Source organism: Sceloporus occidentalis, unplaced genomic scaffold (assembly GCF_023333645.1).
Source record: "Sceloporus occidentalis isolate IW3139 unplaced genomic scaffold, rSceOcc1.0.p SCAF_472, whole genome shotgun sequence".
NCBI lineage: Eukaryota > Metazoa > Chordata > Lepidosauria > Squamata > Phrynosomatidae > Sceloporus > Sceloporus occidentalis.
In genome coordinates, this window is record NW_028317452.1 from 225,775 (window position 1) to 241,205 (window position 15,431).

The 15,431-nt window shown below is 44.6% G+C and overlaps 1 protein-coding gene across 1 annotated transcript; it reads right to left on the reverse strand.

Annotated features, from left to right (window-relative positions):
- Positions 1-3,086: 3,086 nt before the first annotated feature.
- LOC149271706 (F-box/WD repeat-containing protein 9-like) lies at positions 3,087-10,336 on the reverse strand. The gene is made up of 10 exons (XM_089507193.1): positions 9,934-10,336; positions 9,025-9,164; positions 8,715-8,843; positions 7,747-7,859; positions 7,579-7,670; positions 6,145-6,293; positions 5,651-5,764; positions 3,973-4,062; positions 3,476-3,541; positions 3,087-3,161 (listed from the first exon to the last, which is right to left on the reverse strand). The coding sequence occupies exons 1-10, from the start codon at positions 10,334-10,336 to the stop codon at positions 3,087-3,089; spliced, it is 1,371 nt and encodes a 456-aa protein (XP_089363319.1).
- Positions 10,337-15,431: the final 5,095 nt, after the last annotated feature.

Consider the following 15,431-nt stretch of genomic DNA (forward strand, 5'->3'; position numbering starts at 1 on the left):
CTTATGGGTAACTCCAGAGATGTATCAGGGAGAGCGTTCAGGGTATCTCAGTGGCCAAATCCCTTTACCCCCAAAGGGCTAAAGCCTCTCACAGATAGAACGCCGGTCGCACGGACCGACCATACTATCGACCCAATCGTACGTTCCAAGGCTGACTCTCCCTAATTCTATCAGGGAGAAAACGGTCTGTTCCCCGATGTGATTTACCCGGGGCCGAGTTTTTACCCAAAGTAGGTTTCTCGGGCCATGATGATATGGGTTTTTGCTCCTTTGGCTTCATCCGGTAGGGGTCACGGTGTGTTGGGCGAGCTCAGACCATTATCATTAAGGGAGATTATTTGTTAGGGGCATTGCTTTGTACTACAACAATCTTTGTCCTGTCCCCCTGCGCCCCGGGGAACGGTCCCTCCACCTTCAACCGAGGTCGCACTCCTACCTCCCGCTCTTGTATGTAGATAAATAAGATAAAATACCTCGGGTACAACCGCACAATGCGAGACCCAGAATATAAACCAAAATACAAGCTTCCTAATCACAGGCCCCTAATTAAATGGGGTCAAAAGGAATCGGGGATGGGGGTGGGGAAGCTTGCAACCGCTTAGAGTGAAACGCCGCACAGAGATCTTCCTAGAGGCAATTAAAAACTCTGGGAACAGTCCAAGCTCCCAACAATCACAGTCTTATGAGGCTGCCTCGGAGGTGAGCCAGGATCTATGTCGAAGTCCCACGATCATAGCGCCATCAGGCACATACACGCGTCCCTTAAGTCACACGCTAGGCTCGCAAAGTCGTCCGGCAGCAGCATCGCGGGTACGAGACGGCAGGTGTTAATATCCCGAGATGAGAAGGAAATTCCAAAAAAACATTAAAAATAAAAGCCAAACGGAGCGATTCCTAATCTCGTCAAAATGCCCCCGAGATGCCCCTCACGTGAACATTGCTTGGGGTGGAGAAACTCTAGGTCCCACTGTGACAAATTCTTCCATTTATTCCCCATTTCATCCGTTCGCTGTCCCAAAGCTTGGGTAAGAGCTTAGAGATAATCGCGCGCTGAATATCTTTATTTTAATATCTGCCGACAAAGTCAGCTGCGTCTCTGAGTCCGGAGACTGCCCCACGCGTTAAATCTACATCGCTCTCCGTTGCGCCTTTTAACGGCACCGGTGCTATTATTTTTCTGTCCGGTCGACATTTGGGTTGTAAAATCAGTTTTTAGCTATTCGGCATATTTTCTGTACCTTGAACCTCACTATTCCCCCCCTTCAGCTTCTCCAGACTACTTACAGCCCGTAACCTTAACATTTCCACGCCAGCAGCCAGACCTTCCTCCCGTATGAAATCTTAGCAGGCGGTCTGTCCCAGAAAACAAATTTCATTCTACAGCTCAATAACTTGCTGAGGAATCCTCTGGAGCCGACCCCCCTATAATTTGGGGGCATTTGCCCCCCTGCCCCCAGCTACGTTCCCGCGTGATGCATTTGCCACCAGTCAGCTCCAGCAAAGGCTCGGCAGACGCCGCGCTCCGTTTGGGACACTGAGTTCTCTCGCTGACCGATTTTATTACAGCCCATCGGTGGCTTCGAAACAGCGAGACATTAAGTGGGCAGGAAGATGCTGCGCTGCAGCTTCTCCCTAAGGTAAGTACTGGCAAAGTCCTTTCATAGGCATTGCTTGTCTAGGAGGACACCGAGCTGTCTGTTTCACGAGAGCTACAACTAGAAATCTTTTTTGAGATTTTAAGGATAAATTTTTGGCATTCTATAGGCAACACTTGACAGCGTACCTGTCGGCGCCACGTGAATAAACATACACAACCGTCTATACACTCTCATGCTTCTGCTGATATCACATGCTCGGCCGGGTGTTTGCTCGATGTCTTATCAGCAAACAGGATTCTAGAAGTTAGAAGAGCAGGGAGCGGGCAAACAAATAAGAGCGGGCAAACATACGAACTTAGAAGAGCGGGCAAACAATAAATAATGCAATAAACAGCTATACGAGGACAATAATTTATTATTGGTAACCCACGGAAATAATAAAAACCTGAATGCTTTTTTATTTAATTTATTATATATTAATATAATTACCGGGTCAGCTTGTGATGCGGATACTATGGTAAAACCGTATAAAAATCAAACCAAAAGAAAAGAGCAGCAAAGCATACTTTACTGAAAAGTATGTGCTAGATTAAGGAAGGTGGTGGACGCATGGAATGACCTCTCGGGGGAGAGACGGCAAACGCTGTTAAGGTACAGCAGTTAAAGTGACAGTGACGCTACAAATGAAGTTCAGCTCGCGGTTACCGACGTTCAAACGCACATGTAATGGCAAGGGGCTTGTGTTATCAGACGGGGGGGGGGGGGGTGTCATCTCAGTTCATTCTCATCCCTTTATGACCTTTGTCTCTGTTCGGTAGGTTCAGAGATGGATGAGACATCCATTGCGGGGCACACAAGTGAAGACGGTGCCGAGGCGGACCCCCGAGCTCCGCTTATGCCACCAGACTCTTTTTGTATGTACAGAACAATACTAGAATGGAGGGGGGAGGGGGGGGACTTATGAGTATCTTTTATCAGACTTGTGCTCCTCCTAATGTCATGGGTTAGGAGCCCACGCCAGCTCATCAAGCTCCAAGCAGCCTATGGAAATAACCGGCTGCAATAAAGAACATGAGCCAACGCAGGACGATGTCACGAAAGAGAAGCCAGTACATTCAAATCTACGTTTATATATATATATATATATATATATTTTATATATAATATATTATATATATTAGCTTGCAGTTCTAGGGGGAAGTTACAGGTCACTTCGGTCTGTATTCACGTTGTGATACACTTTTTAGGTGACAAAGCTCCTTTACATGCTGTCTGGGAAAAAAAGAAAATCCAAGGAGATGCTGAAATTAAAATAAGATCAAACATAAATAAAAAAAAAAAAGGAACAGATTGACTTAATGTGAGTCTCTCGACCAAAGACCTGTAATTCCTTCCAAGCCTTCGCCCCTCTCTTTCACGAGACGCCTCTCTCTCTCTCTCTCTTCACCGATGGTAGGAGATTTTGCTGCTATTGTTTTTTTGTCCCGTCTATTCGGGAAATCTCCATATCTCCACAGTCTGCGCCCCAGAAGCTGCCGCGACGGTTCGTCCGGCCACGCTGACCTGCAAGACATTAGCGGGAGGCGTATGAGGAAGGCTGTAACAATAGAGAAAGGGGAGATGGCGTGAAAGCAAGGTGGGGAGAGAGAAAAAAGGAGAGGTGGGGGAGGGCAGAGAAAAAGAGACATGGGGGCAAGAGAGTTTGACCAAATTTGCACGATCTTTTAACTTGACAACGCTCACCCATCTGACGCTGCTTTTGTACATCTCCCAGCGAGTTCAGGCCCCCTCGGGATAAATGCTGATCAGCTCTATCTACCCTCTTCTGGTTATGGGACCCTGTTACCCCCCCACCTTGGTAAGTTACAGACACTTACCCCATTGACGACACTGCTGTGCGGCTCTGTGTGGAGGGTCCGAGGCGGGTCTGTAGGAATGTGAACCTAGACATAGAAGACGCCGTTAGCTGATAAGTCAGGGCGACCTAATGACAGCGGCTTTTTAAAGGGATAGTAAACAAAGGACCGCCACGGCAGGAAAAACGGGCAGAATTGAGGGGTGGGACGGTTCATATCCGCTCAGATTCCATGTTTCTATGATGGCGGCACTTGGGTTGGACACACAGATACGAGCTAGAAACAGCAGATGTCTGACAGAAATGGAAGTGGGGTAAAACAAATGTGAGGGGAGTGTTAGCGTGTGCGTGGTGTGCAATGATAGAGCGAGTTTGAAACAAAATACGAACTGGGCCGGTGATGGTGACGGTATTAGCTGTATGAAGCACCGGGGGTTATTACTGTATACAGCGCCGGGGTTTATGCTCAAGGAGAGCTTTAAGATACTTGTAGTAAGAGATTTCCAGCGGCTCGGTCACCTTCATCGTCTTGTCTGTGGAGGTTGTATAAAGCGCGCCTGCCGAATGCCAGATACCGGTGACCTGGGACATGTGGCCGACATCAAAGCTCTGAAATCACAACAACATGAAGATACCCGTTACTATCAGTCGCAAATATTATTATTTATTGTTTTATATAGCGCCATCAAATTCCGTAGCGCTGTACAATGGGGACTAAATGTTTGTCTATGGAATTCCATGAAGTTAAAGGGACACTCCAGCCACAATATGTACTTTAATGCATATGATAGCGGCGTGCGCCTTTTATTGTCCCTTTAAGGTTAGAGAATTTTAAATACTGGATAGGCTTTTTTTGACTTAATTTAACAGAACCCCCACCGTGTCTTCTCTGATCTCTGTTCCTCTAACATCTGAGCAGAGTTTGCCCCTGAAACTCTGCTTATGGACGCTTTCGTGGTAACCCTTTAGATGCCGGTGACCGGAAAGAGGAGGGGCTTAGACACAAAGGATAGGGTTTGTCAAAGGGACACCGGGCGTAGAGGGGCTTATCGGCTTGTATTCCAAATAAAAAGTCTAAATAAATAATAGTGTAAATTCTGGTTTCTTTACAGAAATCTTGTGGTGTCCTCAAGCAAATAAACATTTCTCAAACATTTTAGCATCTCTGAGCTAAAAAAAAAAAAAGCCAGAAGGAGGTACACCGTGGCCCCGTCACAGATGTTATACTATATACAGAGTGTGGTCGGCGTGTATAGCTGCGTTATTTACTGAGATCAGAACTACGTGAGCCCCGGGTGCATAATTATACTATGACCCGGCCGTCCTTGTTACAGGTAACAGGGACTTAAATCATCTGTTTCCCAAAGAAAAGCTCCAGTCCATCCTTTAATGTCACTGGACCCCATGGACCATGGCGTTTCCCTTTCTGGCAATAATAATAATTAATAAATAATAATAATAATACAGCACACGCTAAATAACCTATATTCTCAAAAATCCCTTAGGATCTAGTCTGTAAAAGTGAGTAGGTAAATGTACACAGCGGATTATTATAATTTTTTGTTTAATATAGCGCCATCAAATTCCGTAGCGCTGTACAAAGAGCAATTCTTGTGCTTAAAGGCAATTGTCGCAATTCAAAACTTTTACTATAACTAAGTTGATTTACCAAAACTACTTCTAGGTTGTGCTTTTTGTTTTAGAGGGATTTGGTTTAAATGTTCATCTGTGGCAGGGCACGCGATACACAATCACTCGTCTCTCTTCTCCCACCACCCACCATTACAATGGCTGCCTGAATCAATCAACATCGGCAACTTAGCTATAGGGGAGACGTAACTTAATCACTCAAGAGTCTGAGAACAGGAAGCTACGATGGCCGCTCCTATAAAATACAAAAAATACTAATATCTAATACATGCAATAACAATAACAACAGCAGCAGATCGGCTTTAAAAGGAGAAATCTGCGGGAATGCTCCGTTGGTTGACATGGCAATTGGCCCACAAATAACGGTTTTCACCACAAAACGGGCCTCTTGAGCATTCCAAGGGAGGGTATGCATTGTGAGATGTGTGTTTTCAATCTACCTGATATAATGTATAGGATATAGCCTGTTTTTACAGTATACAGACATTGGACGTTGGTGTACTTGAATATTCCTACATGTTTATAGAATGTGTAAATTCCGGCTCACCCGCAGACTCTGGAATGTCCCTCCATGGCTCCCGTACACATGGATCATGCCTTGGTTATCCCCTGCCCATAGCTGCGGGGCTTCATAGGACATACAAAACAGGTAATTATCCAGCTGTAAGGGAGAGCAAGAAAATGTTGGCAGTGAGGAAGCGGGGAGGGCTTACTAAAAATGCCTTGGTCTTCTGGAGGCGAGGAAACGGGGCATGGGAGATGAGAAAAGGAAGAAAGAAAGCGGTACTGCAAGAGTAAGAGGAAAGAAATGGAAACGATACAGAAAATGGTGCGGACAGAAGTGAGAAAGGCATGGAGATGGGCAGAAAAGGACAGATCTTAGAGAGAAAGAAAGAAAAGTCCCATAACAAACGGGAAAGACCTGGGGAACGTCAGACATGGACAGAGGAATAGAAACAATATATGGATGTATCGAGGGAGGGTTATTAAAGGAATGTTTAGGGTAATAGGGTAACATGGGTAACAGAGTGTCTTCCTTACGGGCATCCTCTGCAACACCGCATTGGCTCGACGGTCAAACACCACCAAGGTTCGGTCTTCGCTGCCGGATACAATGTGTCGGTCATCAGCCACCAGGCACAGCACGGGACTCGAGTGGATCTTACGCGTCTTAATCAAAGGATTCGCGGCTGTAAGTAAAGTTCTCAGGTGTGAAAAATCCCCAGGTGAGCAGAACGCCCGCCCCCGACACAGCTTCTGTCTGATTTTTCAGTACTGAAGAATATTTCGAAACTACGTTTATAAAAAAAAAAATTCAATAATAATAAAGTCATTACAGGACCTGACTTTTGTGATGATAACGATCAGGGAGCGGAGAGGCAACGGATTACAATATAATAAATCTGTCGCTTGGCCTCTAATACATGGTGTGTGGCGCCACCGATACTCCATGCGCATGAAGGTCAGGTAGAAAGGTCAGAGAAAGATATTGATGTCTTTCAAGCAACTGTGTTTATTCATAATTATTATTTATTCGTTTTTATAAACGCTACTTTCCACTTTATGCTTTGTCAGATATTTTATGATGGAAAACAGGTATTCCATATATGTGTATTTTATATGAGCACAAAATGGAGTCAGAACCATTTTGTTTTCCTTAATCACATAATTTTTTTTGTCCTTGTTCTCTCTATAATTGAGAACAAAGAAGCGTTTATGAATATAGCTGCTTCAGCAAATATTACCTAATTAGTCTTTATTATTATTATTATTATCCTTTATTTATATAGCGCCAACAGTTTACGCAGCGCTTAATACAATACATAAATTCAAGGGATATGACAAGACAAGAATTGACAGACTAAGACAAACCGATACATTTGGTGGAGAGAGCCCTGCTCGCAAGCTTACAATCTAGAGGAGAAAGGAGTAGAAGCTGCATATCTCTGGGCATGTAAATGGTAACAGGGGGATACATTGTAAGACCCCCCAAAACTGATTTACTACCTAGGAGATATGGGTGACTAGAACTCTGATCTCTGACAGTCGGAGGGTGTATGCGCGATGGACGCAGACAACCCCCGCTGCTAAGCGCACCTCCTTCCGGCTGCAGCGGAAGTTGCCTACGCGAATCGTTCAGACGTCTACACGCTGCCCCGGTTACACACCGGGGACTCAGAAGCACCGGTAAGTGGGGGGCATAAGACAGGAGGATCCAGGTCCCCTGCAGCGCTGCGGGGGATCTGGATCTTAGTCTCATAGTCAGACCTATTTAAGCATTTGCTCTGGAAAAAAACTCGTCTTATAATACGGTATATGTGAAAAAGGCGTATCTGGGGTCTTTAAAGCTGTTTAACTCTACAGCTGGGTATATACATATTCTTAACACTGATTTACATTATATATGTTTGCAGAGCTTAAGAATAATAGGAATATATGTAACATTAATATATACTCCTATCAGGAAACGCTCACCTCTGGGGTCGTATACACTCACTCTCTTGTCATATGATCCAGCAACCAAAATATCCGGTTGGAAGGCAAGACACAAAATTGCAGCGCGTCCCCTAAACAAAAAGGTATGACCATCAGAACTCGAGTCACAGAGGCCAGGGAATTCGTTTATGGTAAGTGGCATCATACTTAATGTCGCCAACTTGCTGTCCCTCTGCCCCCATGTCCCAGATCTTCACAGTGCTATCCCAGGAGCCTGAGGCCAACAGATTCCCACAGGACGCCAGAGACCATGCCCAACCCTGTAGAAAGAAGAACAAAGTTACATTTCCCTTTAGTGGCAGCCTCATCAAGGGTTAACTTAACCCTAAATATAAATGGCACTGCGCTTAACTCCTAACATCCACCCCCAGGAGAATCACTCACGAGTACTCCCAAGAACAAAATAGTGTTCAAAATTATTGATAGACAATATGCGGCTGCCGCAAAACAGTTGAAAACCAGGAATATCTTGTATTACCGTGATGTAACACCAAGACTTAAATGTCATGGGTGGCAGATAAGTGGAACAGCCTGCCAGCAGAAGTAGTAGAGACTAATACAGTTAGGGAATTTAAACATGCATTGGATGGGCATAAGGTTCCTGAATGTAAGACAAGGCCAAGGACCGATTATGCTTTAAGTCTTCACAGCAGGGAAAAAGAGCCGCATGGTTCCAATCTGCCATCAGATTCTATGTACGGCTGGGGGTACTGGGAATACTTCCCGTGTACAACCAAGAAACCTTACGAAGCCTCCTTAATTAAAAGGATCTATTTGATAAGAGAACGAGAAAAATCCTCTTGGAAGTCAACATCATCTGAACGTCCCACCCAGTTTACGTATAATAATAATAACACTAATATAACGGACACATACAATGCTCTGTACTTATACACCATGGAAGTTCACAAGCATGGCTGCGTCCTGTGAAGACAGGAAGAAACGTAGCGCACAGAGTAGGGCTCCATCCATTGAAAGCTACCAGTAAGTGAAAGAACTTCAGTCTAGAAAACTCGGGATTTAACCCTTGGTGAAGCCTCAACATTGGTCAACGCAAAGTGTGCACCGCAACATGCAGGGAGTATGCGTGCCAGCGGCAAACATGATGCTGTTACCTTGTGAGTTCCCGTTTTCTCTGTTCCCAAAACCTTTACGTTTACTTTGCCTTGGCCTTTTCCCAGCTCTCTCAGGTCCCAGAGGCTGACATTTCTATCTCGTGATCCGGACACGCAAAGAGAGCCCCCCTGAGAGGACAAAAGCCAAAGGAAGGAGAGTTATTCTCACCTAAAGCAGCTGTACAAGGCACCGATACATTAATAGCAGCCATATATCTGTGAGTAAGACTTATATTTCATACGATAATTACGATTCTGTGTACATTATCACTTTAACTCAAGCCTCAACAGATAGAAACACGGGACTAACCTCAAGAAGCAGCACAGCGTCCACGGAAGCAAAGTGACCATCGTTTAATGAGAAATGTTCTGCCTTCTTCCCGTTGTCTGGCCAATGAGAAAGCTGCTCTTCAAGTTCAATGCAGGCGGCTGGCCAATCAAAATTCTCCTCTGCAACAGACAAATGGTTTTTTTTAGGACTGTCAGATATTTTGGGCTGGAAAACATGTCGATTTTACTCACACAAGCACAAAAATTTGAATCATACAAAAAAATATTAAAAACAAAGGAGCTCTGATGAAAATAATACTCTAGGTGAGGTCTGACCAGAGATCTGTAAAGGGCCAGAACCTCCTCCCTCTTTTGGTGTGATTTGAAGGAATTTAGGGTCAGAGGTAAAAAATATAGGGTACGTCTTTATATTAGTATGGAATCCTACGATAATTAATGGCATCAGAATGTTGTATATTTGATAGATATCTGTTGGCGCCTAAGGAATCACGTGGCCATTTATCGCAGGACACTTGTAAGGATCACGCAGTGCCAATAACGAAAACATGAATTCGATTTCCAGCAGAAGTGGTAGAAGTATAGCAGTACGAATATAAAAGACGCGATTGATATAAGACAAGGCCAAAGACCAAGTAAGGTTTTGGGTCTTATGGGAGGGAGAAATATGTGCAAAATGCCTCTAGAATGAGATGTGTGCATATCCTGATCTGTGTTCCTCTGAATAGTATATCCTGCTGACATTAAGTCAACAGAATTCAGGATACATAAGCCACCGGTGCGTAACAAAAAGCTTTTGGCATAACAGAAATCCTTTATTCAAACTGCCTACAGCTTGTGTTTCTATTTCTGAGTTTGTGTCGTCGTGTCAAGGTATTTGGTTCATGTTACGTGGCTAAACGTGGTTCACCCGATGCCCCGATAAACGTACGTTCCACCACCGGAAAATTAGCGCTGACCCTTTTCTGGACACGTATTTTCCACGTCACTTCCTCTGTCACAATGTGGTGAAGGGTTTGGCACACTTGCGGCAGTACAGTGAGGATAAAGCGAGGATCCAAATGAGAGAGGATCTGAAGAATCAGTTCTAGAGGGAGTAAGAGAAAGGAAGAGTCTTCGTCGTCATCCCCCGCTACCGGCGACTTCTTCAAATCCAAGTTTCTTTGGTGAGACTCGTCTTGGGACCCCAGGGGCAGAGGAAGGTTATGAAGTCTGTCTTTCAGGGTCTGGGTTGTCAACACCCTGGATACGTAATCCAGCGCCTGCTTATCCGGGTCCTCCGAGGTTTCCACGTCAGAGTCGTTATCTGATTCCGCCAGCAGATTACTTGCCATGACGGTACGAGGACAAAGCGCATGCCTTCACCATCCGACTACCTGAAACATAAAAACGGAGGCACTCGATGAACTGAAAAAGCCCCGACGCGGGGATAACACTAAAGCGACTCTGTCATGTAATAAAAAAATAATAGACTATGTCCAATTGAGTTAATCTATCAGTGAGGAGGTTAGACATGGCAACAACATACAAATAAACGTAACATGTGTGTGTGTGTATATATATATATATATATATATATATATATATATACACACACACATCTATATATATATGTGTATATATAAAATGTATGTATATTTCGGGTTTTATATTTTAAATTAGATTATAATGCACCGGACAAGCTGTTATAAAATTATGAGGTAAATATCACGCTAAACCAATATATGTCCACATCTGACACAGTGAAATAATTGTATTCTATAGCAGAGCTCCGTATTCTACCATTATACACACCTGTCTCCTAGGACACCTCCCATCCTTCCGGCTCATACCTCTGACGTCACTAAATGAGAGCATTCATTCGCTCGGCTGTGCGTCCATGGAAACCGCGTAGGGGAAAAACTGAGGGGAATGGCGGCTTTACGCGCCATGTTTGTTGAGGGCAGGATGAAAGTCTATTGTGGAGCGTTAATTGTGGGTGTCCGGGAAAGTCGCAAATATCCGCCCTACTGTCCATGTACCCGGAGCATCAGCTTAGTTTGAGTTTGCTAGCAGTTGAAGGGCTTGGTTCAGAGGAGTAGTACTAAAACGTACAGGTGGGTTTCCGGGCTGCTGTGGAACTACGACCCCCAGCTCATCAGAGTCGGCCCCTTCGGAGTGGTATCAGGGCGCTGAATTGTTTTAAGGCTCGTTTACTCTTCCTCTTATTAAATGCAATTAAATCAAATGCCTTTCACTCACTGAAAAGCTTCATCCGTAAAAATCTTTCATAAGATCTAAAACATATAAAAATAAATCGCACGCACGGCGCAGAACAATCGCCCCCGGGCCGAACATTCGCTCTGTAAAATAAATACGCAGGCGTAAAGAATAAGAAAAATAGCCCCGGGGTGTTTAAAATGTGCAGATTTATTTTTTTATAACAAAATTTGAGCCCGGGGGGGGGGGGGGAATTTTTCTACCTTTGGCTTGTTCTGCACCGTGTGTTTTATATAAATTAGAACATATAAAAGGATCTGCATCGGTAGAAAGGCTTTCCGCGTCACTTTGGTTGTTTGCAGGTTCATAGACAGCAGCTTGGGGTTTGTGGGGTTCATTCATTTCACTATGATGATGTTTTGATTTCTATTTCGTTGGGGGGGGGGGGGGGCAATTGTTGGGTAAAGTAGCGATTCCAGCACTAAAAACCATCACTGGAGGTGACCTTAACCCCTTCAATCCCAGGGGTTTTTCGTACCTCAAAGCCCAGAGCAATTTTGCCATTCTTGGGGTATGTCGGTTTAGCGAGGATTCTCCTTTCCTGTGAATAGTGCACCCATGTAAACTATATATTGTTTTTTCAAGGAGAGATAGAGCTTTCGTTTGATACCATAGTTGGATGATTAGCTGAAAATTTAGAATGAGAAATTTAGTAAAAACTAGCGAAGATTAGAAAAATAAACTAATTTTTTTTTTACATTTTCCCTCTGAATCCTCACAAAATTAGGTAAAGTGATGGAAAATCCCCTCCAAGTTTATAAATTCAGGTGTCCTGATTTCAGAAATACCCAATTTATATAGATTTTCCAGACTTTCCCAGCACCAGGGAGCATACTATAAGGTGTACAATTTTGTATAATTTTTATGCCTATGGCTTAATGGGTTTGGGGGTTGTGAATGGGGGCAGGAGGGTTATACTGGCTAGATGTTATGCTACGGCAATGGGAAGTAAGGTTTTTTAATTATTTTTTTATTTTAATTTTTTTACATTTTTTATATATTATTTTTACACAGAAATGGTTAGAGGTCCTCCTAGGGACCTCCTGAATATGCCAGTGATGTCACAGTGACATCACAGCTCACAATTTTTTTTGGTATTATTTATATTTTAATGATTTATTTAATATTATTTTTTAAACGAATTAACTTTTTTTTTTTCCAGCTTTTCCATTTCAGGACTGGAGGGGGAGTGAGAGAGATGGTTTCTCACTCCCCTCCCCGCGACCCCCCCTGCACCGATCACGATCGCAGCGTCTCTGTGCCTCATTGGAGGGCAGGATATCCCCGCAGGGGATATCCTGTCCTCCGATGACCTTCCGGGTTACGTCAGCAGTGACGCAACCCGGAAGGGAATGCCCAATCGCGCGTTTGCAACTGCGCAATCGGGCACTTTCAACTGTAACAGCTTACCGGCTTTCATGCCGGAAGCTGTTACAGGAGATCGGACAGCAGAAAGCCGGCGATGCCGGCCTTCTGCTGCCAGGGGGGAGTCCAGGGTGTTTGACAGCCTGGTCTCCCATGCAGCGGCAGGGATGTGTCCCTGACGCTGCACGAAGGGTTGGACGTACCGGGACGTGCATAGGGGTTTCTTTGTGTGCGTTTTTTTGGACGTCCCGGTACGTCCATAGGGGAATGAAGGGGTTAATGTTGCTTCCAATGTGATTATTATTATCACATTCATTGTTTGTTTTGGGGGGGATGGGTATAAAAGTTCTATATTGCATGTTTTAGACGTTATCACGTTATTTCCTGTGATACCTCACTGAAGATCGGATTGGTCAATGAGTCAGGCCAAGCAGGAAGTTGCATAATACTTCCTGTCCATTGAGGAGTTACAGGGAAATGCACACACAGAACACGCCCCCGCAGAGCGACTCGGCTTCACGGCGGGGTACGTTGGTTCGCTTTTGTGTTTTCTCTGCCCCCCCCCCCCCCCTTGCAGACTTCTCTTGGTCCTCCAAATTGGGGGAACAACTGGACGGGAAACTCTGACCTTTCTTCTATGAAGGGGTTAAAAGCACGACCCGTCAGGCTTCTTCGCTATAAAGCTACATCCCCCTCGCAGCAGCAAGACGGCAGCCCCCCACGTACAGCACAGCGGAAAATACCAAGGAGTTAAGAAACCGGACCGGGACGCTGTACAGACATAAGAGCCGTCATCTTGCAGGGGACGGATTCCCTTTAATTAGAATTTTTTTTTTTTTTTTTTTAATGGTCATTTCTAAAAGTTTCTCACGTAAAGGAAAAGCTATAAAAAAAAAACAAACACAATACAAGGATTTTTTTTTTTTTTGAGAGTCACAAAAAAAAAACCAACTGCATTTTAGTAAATAAAACAAAAAAAAAAAAATATACATATAATGAGAATATAATTCTCATCTGAGCAAAGGTGCAAGCAGACGGCTTCACACTAAATACACTGCAGTTTTACCATAGGAAACATTACATCACAAATACCAATATACAAACCCAGAATACAACTGGAGCCTAGTGGTGTGCCCTACTGTACAAAGACGGGAGGGAGGACGGGGGCGACGAGCTTTCCCCCCCCCCCCCTCCGGATTCCGGGGTACGCGGCGGATTTCCTCCCCCCGTTCCTCTCGGACGACATTACCTTCTTGCACAGATTCACACGTGCTTGACACAAGCCAATGTCCGGGATAACGATAACACCCCCCCCCCCCCCCCCCACCGCATCCACCATGCCCGTTCTACAGGAACACGACTAAACTCATGTTATCTCTTCCCCCTCCCCCATTTACGTCCCCAATCCCTAAATGATAGAGGTCCCAGTCTAGGAATTAAACGTCTGCCCCGATTCGCATCGTCTTAGAATACCTAAGATCCACTAAAAACCCACGTATTTCATTGCCGAGCGTGAACCGAAACCCTGGAATGTATGGAAGAGAAGAAAAAAAAAAATGGCTCCCTTAAGAAACGTGTGTTTTTTGCCCGTTTTGGGTTAAGCAAGAAGGGAAAAAAAAGCTTTCTGACAGACGTCAAAACTCTTTCACAGCATCACCGAAACCATTTAACGGAGTAAACACTTACGCCTCGTAGGGTGGGGGGAAACATAAAATACCTAATTACTTAATTAAAACTTCTGTCCCTTTTGATCGCTTGTTTTCTGACACTGCTTGAAAATAATTTAAAAAAAATAAACTAAAATAACAAAAATAAATAAAATAAAAAAAAGAGTCAATGGGTCCATCGCGGGGCTGGGTAACATTCCAATAAAAACAGTCGGGCAGAAAGCACAGGAAATAAATGGGGGGGGGGGGTGGCATCGTTAAATAATTTTGGTAAAAAAAATTCCCCGTGTCCTCCCAGCCGCTGCGCAGCCCGTTACCGAAAATGTCCGTATTCCTCGAAAAGCACACGACAGGGTTCTGAAGGAATGGGGCGCCGATGGTTAGTTAGGGAAATAGATTCACTGCACAGGTGGTGGTGGTATTTGACAAAAAAAAAAAAAAAAAAAAAAAATTCACAACCCGCCTTGATGCAGACACCACAACTTCCTGCACTACGCAGAGCAGGGGCAGCCGCTACGAGAAATTATTGATTATTCTATTAGCTCCCAATTATACGCCGCCGCCCCCCCCCCCGACATTCCCCCTCCCACAGTGACCCTGCCAATGATAACGGCCGATCTATTCTGTTGCGATACGAGACGGACTCCCGAAGCCAAAAGTCGTGTCCTCTATGGGTTCCTAGCTTCCCACCCACAGTTTTCTAATCCTCCCAACCCGCCAACATCCCCGTTACGTAGGGTTCCAGTCCCTTGCTGAATGAGGTGAACAACCTGATCCTACCACCCCTTCATGCGACATTTAAAAAAAAAAACAGTTACTAAAAAGATCTCCGGATAGAAGGGTTGTAGTGTTTTTGTCTCTCAACTGAGGTTTCTGGAAATTTGGGTGGAAAAGACTGGTGGGGGGGGGGGTCCTGGCAGCTCCCTGAAACCCCTCTAAAGACTGAATGAGTGGGGCGTACGACACCATTCTTCCCAATGACCTCATGGACCAAACGGGAACCTAGAAAATAAAAGAAAGGGGGTTAAAAGTAGGTAGGCACATACTTGGCATGTTCCTCGACTTCATTACATCAGTCCCTCCACCGATAGACCCGTCTCACCTCCCATGCTGGGTATGTGTATATTTTCTCTCTTTT